Source organism: Pristiophorus japonicus, chromosome 17, assembly GCF_044704955.1.
Source record: "Pristiophorus japonicus isolate sPriJap1 chromosome 17, sPriJap1.hap1, whole genome shotgun sequence".
NCBI classification, from domain to species: Eukaryota; Metazoa; Chordata; class Chondrichthyes; family Pristiophoridae; genus Pristiophorus; species Pristiophorus japonicus.
In genome coordinates this window covers 152,738-165,862 of record NC_091993.1, presented here as the reverse complement: position 1 = coordinate 165,862, position 13,125 = coordinate 152,738, and the positions used below count along the sequence as shown (strand labels likewise).

Below are 13,125 nucleotides of genomic sequence, written 5' to 3'. Positions count from 1 at the left end.
TGATTTTAAATGTTTCTATAAGATCACCCCTCATCCTTCTGAACTCCAAGGAGTAAAGACCCAGTCTACTCAATCTATCATCATAAGGTAACCCCCTCATTTCTCGAATCAGCCTAGTGAATCGTCTCTGTACCCCTTCCAAAGCTAGTATATCCTTCCTTAAGTAAGGTGACCAAAACTGCACGCAGTACTCCAGGTGCGGCCTTACCAATACCTTAGTAAGGTGACCAAAACTGCACGCAGTACTCCAGGTGCGGCCTTACCAATACCTTATACAGTTGCAGCAACACCTCCCTGCTTTTGTACTCCATCCCTCTCGCAATGAAGGCCAACATTCCATTTGCCTTCCTGATTACCTGCTGCACCTGCAAACTAACCTTTTGGGATTCATGCACAAGGGCCCCCAGGTCCCTCTGCACCACAGCATGTTGTAATTTCTCCCCATTCAAATAATATTCCCTTTTCCTGTTTTTTTTCCCAAGGTGGATGACCTCACACTTTCCGACATTGTATTCCATCTGCCAAACCTTAGCCCATTCGCTTAACCTATCCAAATCTCCTTGCAGCCTCTCTGAGTCCTCTACACAACCCGCTTTCCCACTAATCTTTGTGTCATCTGCAAATTTTGTTGCACTACACTCTGTCTCCTCCTCTAGGTCATCTATGTATATTGTAAACAGTTGTGGTCCCAGCACTGATCCCTGTGGCACACCACTAACCACTGATTTCCAACCGGAAAAGGACCCATTTATCCCGACTCTGCTTTCTGTTCGCCAGCCAATTCTCTATCCATGCTAATACATTTCTCTGACTCCGCGTACCTTTATCTTCTGCAGTAACCTTTTGTGTGGTACCTTATCGAATGCCTTTTGGAAATCTAAATACACCACATCCATCGGTACACCTCTATCCACCATGCTCGTTATATCCTCAAAGAATTCCAGTAAGTTAGTTAAACATGATTTCCCTTTCATGAATCCATGCTGCGTCTGTTTGATTGCACTATTCCTATCCAGATGTCCCGCTATTTCTTCCTTAATGATAGTTTCAAGCATTTTCCCCACTACAGATGTTAAACTAACCGGCCTATAGTTACCTGCCTTTTGCCTGCCCCCTTTTTTAAACAGAGGCGTTACATTAGAATGGAGTGTCCCAACACACACACACACACGCAGGATTTTAATGTTTTAATGTTCGTTATCGCAGTGCAATTGACACATTTACATTGTGTGCAAAGATAAATATCACAGCTGTTGTCTAGCCAGAGGTGATAATTATGAAGATTAATCTTAAATATCGAAAGCCCAATTGCAAAAGATCTACAGATATAGATTATTAAAGTGGTAAATGTATTGAATATCCTGTCGCACGTTCGGTATCACAGTTACGACAAGTTTAGCCTGATTGCCTTAAGTTTCATATTCCTAAAAGACTAACAAATATGAATTATGTAACTGTCTATCAACCTTTGCTTTTCTAAAACAAAATTTTAAATTTCATCCTCTGACTTGTTTTAAAATCATTTGAAAAAACAAATACTTTTATAGTCTGAGGGAAAGCAGAATTCCAGTTCCAGTCAGTGTCAGCTGTGCCTCACCCTTGTCTCTGAGTCACAAGGTTGTGGGTTCAAGTCCCACTCCAGGAACTTGAACACAAAAAAGTCCAGGCTGACACTCCAGTGCAGTGCTGAGGGAGTGCTGCACTGTCAGAGGTGCCGTCTTTCGGATGAGACATTAAACTGAGGCCCCGTCTGCTCTCTCAGGCGGACGTAAAAGATCCCATGGCACTATTTCGAAGAAGAGCAGGGGAGTTATCCCCGGTGTCCCGGCCAATATTTACCTCTCAATCAACATAACAAAAAAACTGATTATCTGGTCATCATCACATTGCTATTTGTGGGAGCTTGCTGTGTGCAAATTGGCTGCTGCGTTTCCTACATTACAACAATGGCCTCCCTCTGTGCTGTATCGATGATCAGCTACATTTTTTTTTAATTCTGTTGAATTTTGAGAAAAATAGTCAGGATTCATATAAATGGGATCAAATTCTGGAAATGCCATTACTCAAGTTTAGAGGGAGATTCTGAATAAAACTTCTGATTTTAGCATTTTGGTAACACTATAGTACTTTTGGAGAGTTATTTATATTTGTTCTTGTGATGTGGGCATCACTGATAAGGCCGTGATTATTGTCCATCTCTAGTCGCCCTCATGGCGTTAAGGGTTGCCCAATATGGGCCTGGAGCCACATATTGGCCAGACTGGTCAGGGGCTCCCTTCCCTGTCGGACATTAATGACCTATTTGGGTTTTTACAACAATCCAGCAGCTTTCATGATCATTTTTCTGGTGCCAGCCCATAATTGACCAGATTTATTGAATTATCTTTCACAACTTGTCATGGTGGTTTTGGACTCCCTGGCTCTGGGTTGCTGTGCTACCAGACCCAATATTTGAATTAAAGAAAGGAAAGATGTAAATTTGTTTAATCTTTTCTCACTGTTTATATCTTTTTTTTAGCATTCACTAAAAACACCCACAATCTGAACAAATGGCCAGCAAAGGCACTGAGTGGATTCTCCCTATTACATTGATCAAATGATTTTCAGTGTTCTGCCCCCTCCTCCCCCCGCCCCCCCCAGCACCCCAGAGGGGTGGCAATTTCTTCTGGGCAGACGGTGGTAAGCAATTCCAGCGCCCCGCTGGGACATTCGATGCCGGTTTCGGCGAGGCGCGGAACATTACCGCCCGGAAGTGGCGAGCCGGTGTGCAATGCCTCTGGTTGCGACACCGGCTCGATATTTGGATCGTGCCCAACACGTAGCACACTGTAGCGCCCCCTGGTGGGACCACCTGTGGAAGCGGGCGTTCCAAGCTGTAGCGGCTGCAGTGAGGTAAGTAATGTCGACCTCGTGTAAGTCTGATTGATTTGTTTTCTGTTTTTGTGATTTATGTTGTGGTGGCGTAAGTTATTTATTGGGAATATTTTTGGTGTTTTTTTCAGATTTTTTTCACCCCCTGAGGCCTCTCTCAGGTTGTTCTGTGGCTGGCTGTTTAGCTCGGTATTTTCCCGTGCTCAGCCGGCCTAGCGCCCTAAAAGAGATGCAACACCTCCCTTAGCGCCCCGCTCCACACTGGGCCCAGATGATGAATTTTGCAGTGGCAGGCACCAATCATTTGCAAAATTTACCGCTCCGCTCAGGACACCGCCCCAACTGAGGCGCAACCGAATTTTTCCCCCTTTTTTTTATCCTCATGCAGTAAGAAAAAGACTTAATCTTCCAGCAAATCAATCAAAAAACAGCTACTTCATTATTACTAAGAAAAGTTCTTGCAAATTTCATTCAAAATGCTTTTCTTGGCAATATGCACGCATTCCCCCCACTCCCACTCCTACACTAAAAAAGAACGATAATATAATGCCTTTCATGTCTCAAAGCGCTTTTACGGCCAATGAAGTACTTTGGAAGTGTAGTCACTGTTGTAATGTGAGAAACACAGCAGCCAATTTACGCACAGCAAGGTCCCACAAACAGCAATATGATAATGACTAAATAATTTGTTTTTAGTGATGTTAATTGAGGGATAAATATTGGCCAGGACACTGGGGATAAGTCCCCTGCTCCTCTTCAAAATAGTGCCATGGGATCTTTTACGTCCACCTGAGAGCAGATGGGGCCTCGGTTTAGCATCTCATCCGAAAGATGGCACCTCGGGCAGTGCAGCACTCCCTCAGCACTGCACTGGGAGTGTCAGCCTGGATTATATGTGCAAGTCCCTGGAGTGAGACTTCAACCCACGACCTTCTGACTCCGAGGCAAGAGTGCCACCAACCGAGCGACGGCTGACATCATTTCGTAACCTCTGAATCACAATGATGGTGGGATAGCTGCTGATACCATATTAAAAATATAAATGGCTCAAGGTTTAACGTACCTCCAGTCATCAGTTAGCTTTTCGCTAACGCTGATCACTAGTGAACATCTCTGCCCATTTTCATGTGGAGCTGGAATGTATACAAACTTATTGCATAGATGGTTATCGTTTGACTCCATTGGGAGGCACATTACTTATTCCTTGTTATACAGTCTATTTATAAGAGCTGGTGATCATATCTGTTGTAAACAGGGATGGAATGTAGATGGTATATTCAGCTTTGAAGCTCAAACTAGCATTGATGAGGAAAGGAAAGGGATGTGGGAGGAGGAATGAAGTGAAGATCGCTGTTCAATAGAAAGTTGGAATGTGAAAATGGATCGAGGAAAAGATAGACTGCCGAAACCAAAACTTAATAGCTACATTGAGAGTCCCAGTGCACTACAGAATGAATAGAGGCGCATGGCCCTGTTGCACTCCTAATTTAAGCTAATATTTGATCCCATCTGTGACCTCTGATGATGATGCAGAGAAAAGTCATGGCCAAACCCAATTCCAGCTACAATGCTGCTATTTTAAATGTCAGCTGCCTGCACTAAAAATATCCACAGAATGGTGTAGACCTTATTCTTTGAAGGGTGATGTTTCTATGGAGGCCAGATTGTTTACTCACCTTCTCTGTATCTTGAATAGCAAATATTAATCTACAGATGATTAAGGAAAACAAAGTACTTCCCAATATTCAGCATTTAGCAAAAGATTTTCCACAGCTGTCTTTATTGAAGGGCTGTGGTAGTTTCCTGCGAGAGAAAGGTTACTTTGTGTTTTTGGGGCGGGGGCAGGGTGAGCGGTGTTGTGTGATTTCCTCACCTCCCACTAGCTTCATTATAAAGACCACTGACTGTATGGCTCCTTTTGTGTCTTTAATGGTTTAAATCGACTCTTGTTGAGCTGCAGGCGTTGCACTGCATGTCTTTGCACCAACACTAAACCTTGAGGGTGTAACATGTCCTTGGAGGGTCCTCTGGTGGTTGCTTGGCAGAACCCGCGGAGAAACGGCACCAACGGCTGAACACGCCAAATCTCCAGGGTTCCCACCAAACCTCCGGCAACATTATGGTGGCAGAATGCTGCGGAAGTTTGGAATTAAGGTCCGTTTTGGAGCCAAGCGGAGACTCTGCTTTTCTCCGGAGTCAGGCAGGACCTGGACTCCGATTCGACTATATTTACGCTACAGCCGTTGTATTGGTGCAACGCCAAGTTGTAGCGCAAGTTGAAGCTACATTCTGGTTAATGTCTACGACTTAGTGGCCTGGATGTTCCTCCCATGGCGGAAGTACTTCCCTCCGTACCCATCCCAGCCCCAACCCAATTTTCCCAGTTATGGGTTCCTTGCATGATTCCCACTACCGAGAGGGAATCTGCAAGCGGCTTCGAGGAAACTCTGGCAGGGACTTAAAGGGACAGAAGCCCCCCCACCCCCCCCCCCAGGAACGAGGCTTTGTACTGAAGGCCTCAGATGAGGCGGAAGCCTTGAGTAGGTAAGTCTCTGGAGCATCTGGAGGGAGGGGAGGACACGGCAAGGCCCTCTCCCTCCATTTTGACACTCTCACCACTTCTTGCGACGTACCGCCAGCTGCCACTTGGCGGCCCCTGGGAAACCGAGGTAAGCACTGTGGAGAGCTGGAGACATTGACAGGGATCTCAGGCCCCGCCACTTCCCACCGTTTACACGTGGGCAATGGTGGTCCCAGGAGGGGGAGGGAATTTATCACCTCACCACCCAAACTTACCACCATTCTTTGCCGTGATTTCACAGGAGAATTCCTTCAATTTGTATGCAAGAAAATCATCATCATAGGCAGTCCCTCGGAATCGAGGAAGACTTGCTTTCACTCTTAGAATGAGTCCTTCGGTGGCTGAACAGTCCAATATGAGAACCACAGGGTGGGACAGATAGTCGTTGAGGGAAAGGGTGGGTGGGACAGGTTTGCCGCACGCTCTTTCCGCTGCCTGCGCTTGGTTTCTGCATGCTCTTGGCGACGAGACTTGAGGTGCTCAGTGCCCTCCCGGATGCACTTCCTCCACTTAGGGCAGTCTTTGGCCAGGGACTCTCGGGTGTCAGTGGGGATGTTGTACTTTACCAGGGAGTCTTTGAGGGTATCCTTGTAACGTTTCCTCTGCCCACCTTTGGCTCATTCGCCGTGAAGGAGTTCCGAGTAGAGCGCTTGCTTTGGGAGTCTCGTGTCTGGCATGCACAGCACATCACATACCCGTTGTGGGAGCAGCTGTCAGCTGCAAATACGTAAGATTCTCATTTTTATATTAAATGCTGCACTGATTGGTATTTATATAACTCGTGCTTTAACCCTCCTTTACTTTCTCTCTCCTGCCCAATTAACAGGCACAGTTTTCACATATTGGAGCATCCCTTCATTCCAGGACTCCTTATGCATACAGAGTACCAGAGGAAGCCCAACTGGTCTTTCTAATAATAAACGGACTCTTTGGCGTTCTGCCACAGTTACTTGCCTACAGATGTATCAATAACCCAGAGTTTTTCTTGAAGAGGAAAGAAGACCCAAAGACAAAGTGAAACCTCAGAGTACTAAATGTTTTATTTTTCTGTCCAAATTTGCATCATTTGTTAATTAATTAGGTACGCAGATTTAATATTCGAGCACATTTCTTATTAAGCAAATGGTATTGGTGCCTTGTAAATGAAGTTTGCTTTTCTATTTTGGTATCGATACGGTTTTAATCTTCCAAGTTTACTGTCGTGTAAAGTTATAGAGCTGCGTGTTTAAGAGCAATTGTAAAATAATTATCAAGCACAAGTGTGTTTGTTATGCTTGAGGCAAGTGATTTCTGGCATGAAATCCACAAGTCCTGTCGATTTCAATGCTTACCGTGTGCGATGCAATTTGTTGCCAAGAATCAATGATGTGTAACGGGAACCACGGGGAGATGAAGAGGCTTTTTATTAAATGCAGCGAGTTATTATGATTGGGAATGTACTGCCTGAAAGGGTGGTGGAGGCAGATTTAATTGTAACTTTCAAAAGGGAGTTGGATATATACTTGAAAATAAAAACATTTGCAGGGCTGTGGGGAAAGAGTGGAGAAGCGGGACAAATTGGATAGCTCAAAGAGCTGGTACAGGCACGATAGGCTTATTGGCTTTCTGTGTTGTAAGGTCCTATGAAGTCCCAGAAACAGTGAAAATGTCGATTAAGTTATTAATTGCAACAAATCATCTGCTGTAATTGTGTGCTACCTGCACTAATTTTATGGGTCTGTTTCTGTGAAAATCCACACAGACAATGTTAAATGACTATCTGTTTACAAAAGCTGAATTGTGTGGACAGGAGTACAGTATTAAACCAGAATCTACGTGATACTTTGTCTTAATATTTTTCTTCATTCTGAATGTTCCTCGTGAGATACGGAAAACAGATTTTGAGGACCCTCAGTTGGGTGTATTTGGCCTTACAGGTGTTTTATATTGTTGCTGCCTTTGGCTACAATCGAATGATACTTCAAGTTTCCCCATTGCACTCGTCATAGAACCATAGGCAACTTTTTTGGTCTGGTTACTTTCCTGTGAAGCACTTAGTCACACTTTACTACGTTATCTCCCTATCTCTCTAACCTCTTCCAGCCCTACAACCCTCCGAGATCTCTGTGCTCCTCCAAATCTGACCTCTTGCACTTCCGTGATTTTCCTCGGTCCACCATTGGGGCCGTGCCTCCACCCCTCGCGGCCAGTGGTTCTCAACGACCAATAGATCTCTGAGAAATTGCAGACTGTAAAAATGAACCAGTGAGAATCGGGGAAGAGGCGGGACCAGAGTGTTCCTGTTCGGGTTCCTTCCAATGACCTCATTGGTGTCTGTGGGGGTGGGGGGAGAGCAGAGGTTGGCCGGCTGGTAATGCGGCAAAGGGTGACTGAAAACTAGAAATGTTTTGTCGGGAGTCGGTAAGTTTTAAAATTCAACCGAGGGCGAGTCACCATCGTTCACCACGAGTCTCCTGCTGGCTTTGTGCAATCTCCTGGAAGGTTTTTATTCGCTGTGTGAACTTATCCTGAACCAGTTACGTGGGATAATTTTGGATCATTAATGTTGGCAAGTTGGGCCAAATCGAGCTGAAATCCCGTTACCACGGCAGCACTGATTTATGTGCCGGAAAGTTCTGGAACAGTTGCGCGGTGGAGGGAGTGGAGTAACCCGTCAGCCTGTTGGCTGCTGTTTTTCTGGGGTAAGGGGAGAGGGGAGTCCAGGTTCGTGTGACACTGGCTGGAGACGGCAGGGGGCAGACTGGCTGAGAGCTGGAAATGCAAGGCCTTGTTCCTGAGCCCCTGGGAACGCCCTGACTGCAGAAAGAACACGTTTGTTTGCTGTGGATGCCAGCGGATGGGTGTGAAGCAGACCATCCCAATCACTCAAGCAGCTGCATGTTTTAGGAGGATTTTATTTCTTGAGTTTGTTATAATTTCACTTCTTTAGCATTATATTAAAATAGAGGCTTTTGCTAATGTCAAATTCTTTACCCAAAGAGTGGTGAGAATGTGGAACTCGCTACCACAGGGAGTGGTTGAAGCAAATCGTATAGATGCATTTAAGGGGAGGCTAGATAAACATATGAGGGAGAAGGGAATAGAGGGTTATGCTGATAGATTTAGATGAGGAAAGACGGAAGGAGGCTCGAGTGGACTGGTTGGGCTGAATGGCCTGTTTCTGTGCCATATATCCTATGTAAATTATAATTTAATAAAGAAGTTCGTAATTAAAATTAGAAGATGAGCAGTAGTTTTTAGGACGGTACTGAAAATGAATGTAACAAGTAGGAAAGTGAGCAGCAGGTGCGGCTTTAAATAAATTGTCAAACACACCAAGGATAGATGGACAGATGGATAGACATTGAGAAGCAGGCACCCGTTTTCCTAAATGCATTATTAAAACACTCTTTACACGCAGCACTTTCACCTTCTGAGTATTATATAGCATAATTTAGATGGGCGGTCTGTGATTAGTAATTGATTTGAAAAGGAGTCCTTCAATCAAAAAAGTTTGAGAACCACTGCTCTGTGCTCCAAGCTCTGGAATTCCCTCCCTAAACACCTCTGCCTCATTCTTTCTTGAAGGTGCTCCATAAAACCTACCTCTTTGACCAAGCTTTTGGTCACCTGTCACAATATTCCTTCATGTGGCTCGGTGTCAAATTTTGTCTGATAACATTAAAGGCGCTATTGGTCACGGAAGGCTAGAAGGGAAGTGACGAAATTAGAAGTTAGCGATTTTGTATTGGAGCAATTCTATCTGTTTCTTTTTTTTTAATACTAACCAGTAAAAAGAATTATAAATTACTTTCAGTATCTCTTTTGCTTCTTCTGTTGTAAAGTGTAAAGTTGAGGCACCTGACCCCAAGTAGAATTAAAGAGCTGAGTCACAGGACTCGATTAAAGTCAGAACAGCCTGAGTAGATATACATGTTGGGTTTCAGAGCAAAATAGCCCGAATGTTCACTAGATTCATGGCTGCAGCCCCAAACTAGCTGCTACAATTGCACATCATAAGATTTATCTGCCTCTGACCCCCCTCCCCGATAAAAGTGTTTTACAGGCACGGAGATTTGCTGTTGATGCAGCGGGATAAACCAGCAACACCACTTGATCTGGCTCTGCACATTTACACATCATCAAACATATCCTTCAGCTCCCTCGTGTGGTCCGATTCACTTTAACATCATGCCATCAACATTTACAGTTTGATGGATTAAATCAGGATTTTCTTTAAACTGGGTGTGTGTGTGTGTGTGTGCGGGGGGGTGATAGGGGGCTGGCGGGGTGATGGAGGGGTAGCAGGGTGATGGGGGGGAGGGTAGCAGAGTGATGGAGGGGGCCGGCGGGGTGATGGAGGGGAGGGTAGCAGGGTGATGGGGGCGGCAGGGTTATAGGGAGGGAATGGTAAGGTGGTGGGGTGATTGGGGGGTGGGGAGGTGGAGGGAATGTTTTCTTAATGATGAGAGACTATCCATGCCGTTGCTACCTTTAGACTCGACTATTCCAACGCACTGTTGATCAGCCTCCAACCTTGCACCCGCCGTAAACTTGAGCTCATCCAAAACCTAGCGGCGCTGCTCTCGCGGGGCATTTCTGCGAATGGGATATTTCCCGCGGGGCACTTTCGGGAAGCCGTCGCCGCCAGTCAGTAAGGAGTCAGCGCATGCACGTTGTGGCGGGAAAACGCATGGAACGGTCCCGGACACTGCTCCATCCCTGATGAAGGGCAATTTGCAAAATGGCGGCCCATCTGCGGAGAGTCGGTGGACGTTCCGCGCCACCACATGGCCGCCACTTTCAGGCGGCTAGAGGCCTTATTGGGAGCAGCAGTTTTGGCCACATAGTGTTGAAAATAAAGTTTTCAATGTTTGACACCACATCAACAGAAACTTTACATGAACTTTGCATAAAATATCCAAGTGCCTTCCCTTGAGTGTTAGTTGGTATGAGCACCTGAGCACAATGCTGCCCGGGATGCTGGGGATTGCCCCATCATGGCCAGATTTACTTCACTTGATGCTGTACACTCTGGCTGCCACATGATGCATCAATTCAGCCGCCCCACACCAGCACCATAAAGCATCCCTGCAATGCCCAAGCCATTCCTTTCACACTCATCATCACTGCTGGCGGTACCATTATGTCTCATCATTCACTGCAACTCACTAAGCTACTTCCAAAGGTGCACACGAATCTGTCCAAGCCCGGAAAGTTTTGAACATAAAGATTTTTTATGTTTGACAGCACATTAACAGAAACTTTACACAGACATTGGATAAAACACCCAAGTGCCTACCCTTGTGTGTTGTTAGTTGGTATGATTGCACTAGGATGAGGGTGAGTGTGAGGGGTTGCGAGTGAGATGGGGATGTGATAATATAGATAGAGAGAGATGGGTGGAGGTGCAAGGTAAGTTGGTGTGAGTAAGGATGTGCAGGAGTAGGTTAGGGAAGGCAGAGTGATGATGTGATGAGAGGCCCAGCAGGGTGAGGTTGAGTGTGGTCTGTACTAACGTTTTGTGATCTACTGAGATCTTTGAAAGGTTTGCGCCACTGCAGCCTGGTACTCCTGACCACATCCCTGCTTGTGTCCTCCTGTGCAATGTGTAACCAGGCTGCGTTGGTCTCCTGGGGAGGTCTCTTCTGCCCATTGGAAGGGTAGAGAACCTCTCTGTGCGCTGTGACTCCCACCATATACATATGAAAGAAGTCATGGGAGAGCTTGGGTGCAGCCCTGTGCCTCTGTGCAGTCATTGTCAGTGTTTGCAGCACCTCAATGCTGTAGAACACTGGCAGCACAACTGTCAAAATAAATTTGGACATGGTCCCTTTCAGGAAACCAGCTGATGACGCGTCCTCAAATGACGTCACCAGACCCGCTTCCTCTAATTGGCCAGGAAACGCGCTGGGCGGGCTTAACAAATCCTATTAACGGAAATTCATTTCACAGTGGGATGGAGTCAGCAGCGGGGCCGTGACACACCATGGACATCACCCGCTACGGACCCGCCAAGGTTAGTCAAATCCAGGCCTTCATGGCAGAGGTTGATAGATTGTAGTTAGGTAAGGGATATGGAACAAAAGTGGTAAAAGGAGCTGAGGTACAGATGAGCCATGATTCAAGGGGCCTTCAGGGCCTCCTCCTGTTTCTATGCTATTACTGTATGACTGCAGGAATTATCATCTTAACACTTGGTCTGCTGAGAATGAGTTATCGTGTGAAGATTCAATTGCAGTACTGGTGTTGCATATATGCTAACTTGTCTGACTCCATCCCCCTCCCTGGTCACTGTCTCAGGCTGAGCCAGACTGTTCACAACCTCGGCATCCTCTTTGACCCTAAGCTGAGCTTCTGACCCCGTATCTTCTCCATCACCGAGACGGCCTACTTCCACCTTTGTAACATCGCCCGTCACCACTGCGCCTCAGCTCATCTGCTGCTGAAACCCTCACCCATACCTTTGTTAACTCCAGACTCGACTATTCCAAAGCTCTCCAGGCCGACCTCTCACCTTCCATCCTCCATAAACTTGAGCTCATCCAAAACTCTGACATCCATATGCTAACTCGCAGCAAGTCCCGTTCACCCATCACCCTTGCACTTGCTGACCTACATTGGCTCCCGGTCCACCAACACCTCAATTAAAAAATTTGGAGTGATTATGTACACGAACATTTTGTGTCCTTCTGCGCATACGTGCCGTGGACACGCCTCATTTTGCGCATGCGCTTTCGATCTGCTCGCGCATGCGCAGTGTGATATATGAGGAAGCTGGAAGAGCAACCATACTACGTTGCCGAGCCTGGAGCTCAAGTCTCAGCCTGAGCCTATTACTGGGGATCTTGGGTTATCTATCGAAAATCAATGACTATACTAAAGGAGCCGCCAGGACTTTTGCCCAGAATATCGCTGTGATTATCTACACAAACAATTTTGTGGCCTTCTGAGAGAGGAAATAGGTGGGTGAGAGAGAGACTGGGGCAGAGAGAGAGAGAGAGAGAGAGAGGAAGCGTGAGACTGGGGTGGGAGAGAGAGCAAGAGAGGGAGAGAACATGATCCATTTGTTCTTCCCTTTACACCTGCACCATCTTCAGCTCTCCTCCCCCTACACCTGGTTGATTTCACAGAAAGCTCGGTGCGAGTGTGGCAAGTGACATCATTGGACTGGATGAAATCCGGAAGTCACAACACTGTCACTATTCACTTCATACCCAATAAACCTGTTAACAATCTAATATGCCCGTACTATACAGAACAGATGCACACGAGGCCCATACTAGAGAGAAGGTCACTCTGTGACCAGTGTCCCAGTGTCCTAGTGTCTCTGTGTCACAGTGTCCCAGTGTCCCAGTGTCCCTGTGTCACAGTGTCACAATGTCCCAGTGTCCTAGTGTCTCTGTGTCACAGTGTCACAGTGTGCCAGTGTCCTAGTGTCTCTGTGTCACAGTGTCACATTGTCCCAGTGTCCCAGTGTCCTAGTGTCTCTGTGTCACAGTGTCACAGTGTCCCAGTGTCCTAGTGTCTCTGTGTCACAGTGTCACAGTGTCCCAGTGTCTCTGTGTCACAGTGTCACAGTGTCACAGTGTCTCAGTGTCACAGTGTCACAGTGTCCCAATGTCCTAGTGTCTCTGTGTCACAGTGTCACAGTGTCCCAGTGTCCCAGTGTCCTAGTGCCTCTGTGTCACAGT

At 46.3% G+C, this 13,125-nt stretch overlaps 1 protein-coding gene across 11 annotated transcripts in view; it reads left to right on the top strand.

Moving 5' to 3' along the window:
• LOC139227503 (transmembrane 6 superfamily member 1-like) overlaps positions 1-7,265 on the top strand; it is a 100,412-nt gene extending 93,147 nt beyond the window's left edge. For all 11 annotated transcript variants that reach the window (XM_070858273.1, XM_070858270.1, XM_070858272.1 and 8 more), the window contains one exon: positions 6,279-7,265. In XM_070858273.1, coding sequence (XP_070714374.1) covers positions 6,279-6,470 — 192 coding nt within the window. In that variant the 3' untranslated portion in view covers positions 6,471-7,265. The remainder of the gene's footprint in view (positions 1-6,278) is intronic.
• The last annotated feature ends 5,860 nt before the right edge of the window (positions 7,266-13,125 follow it).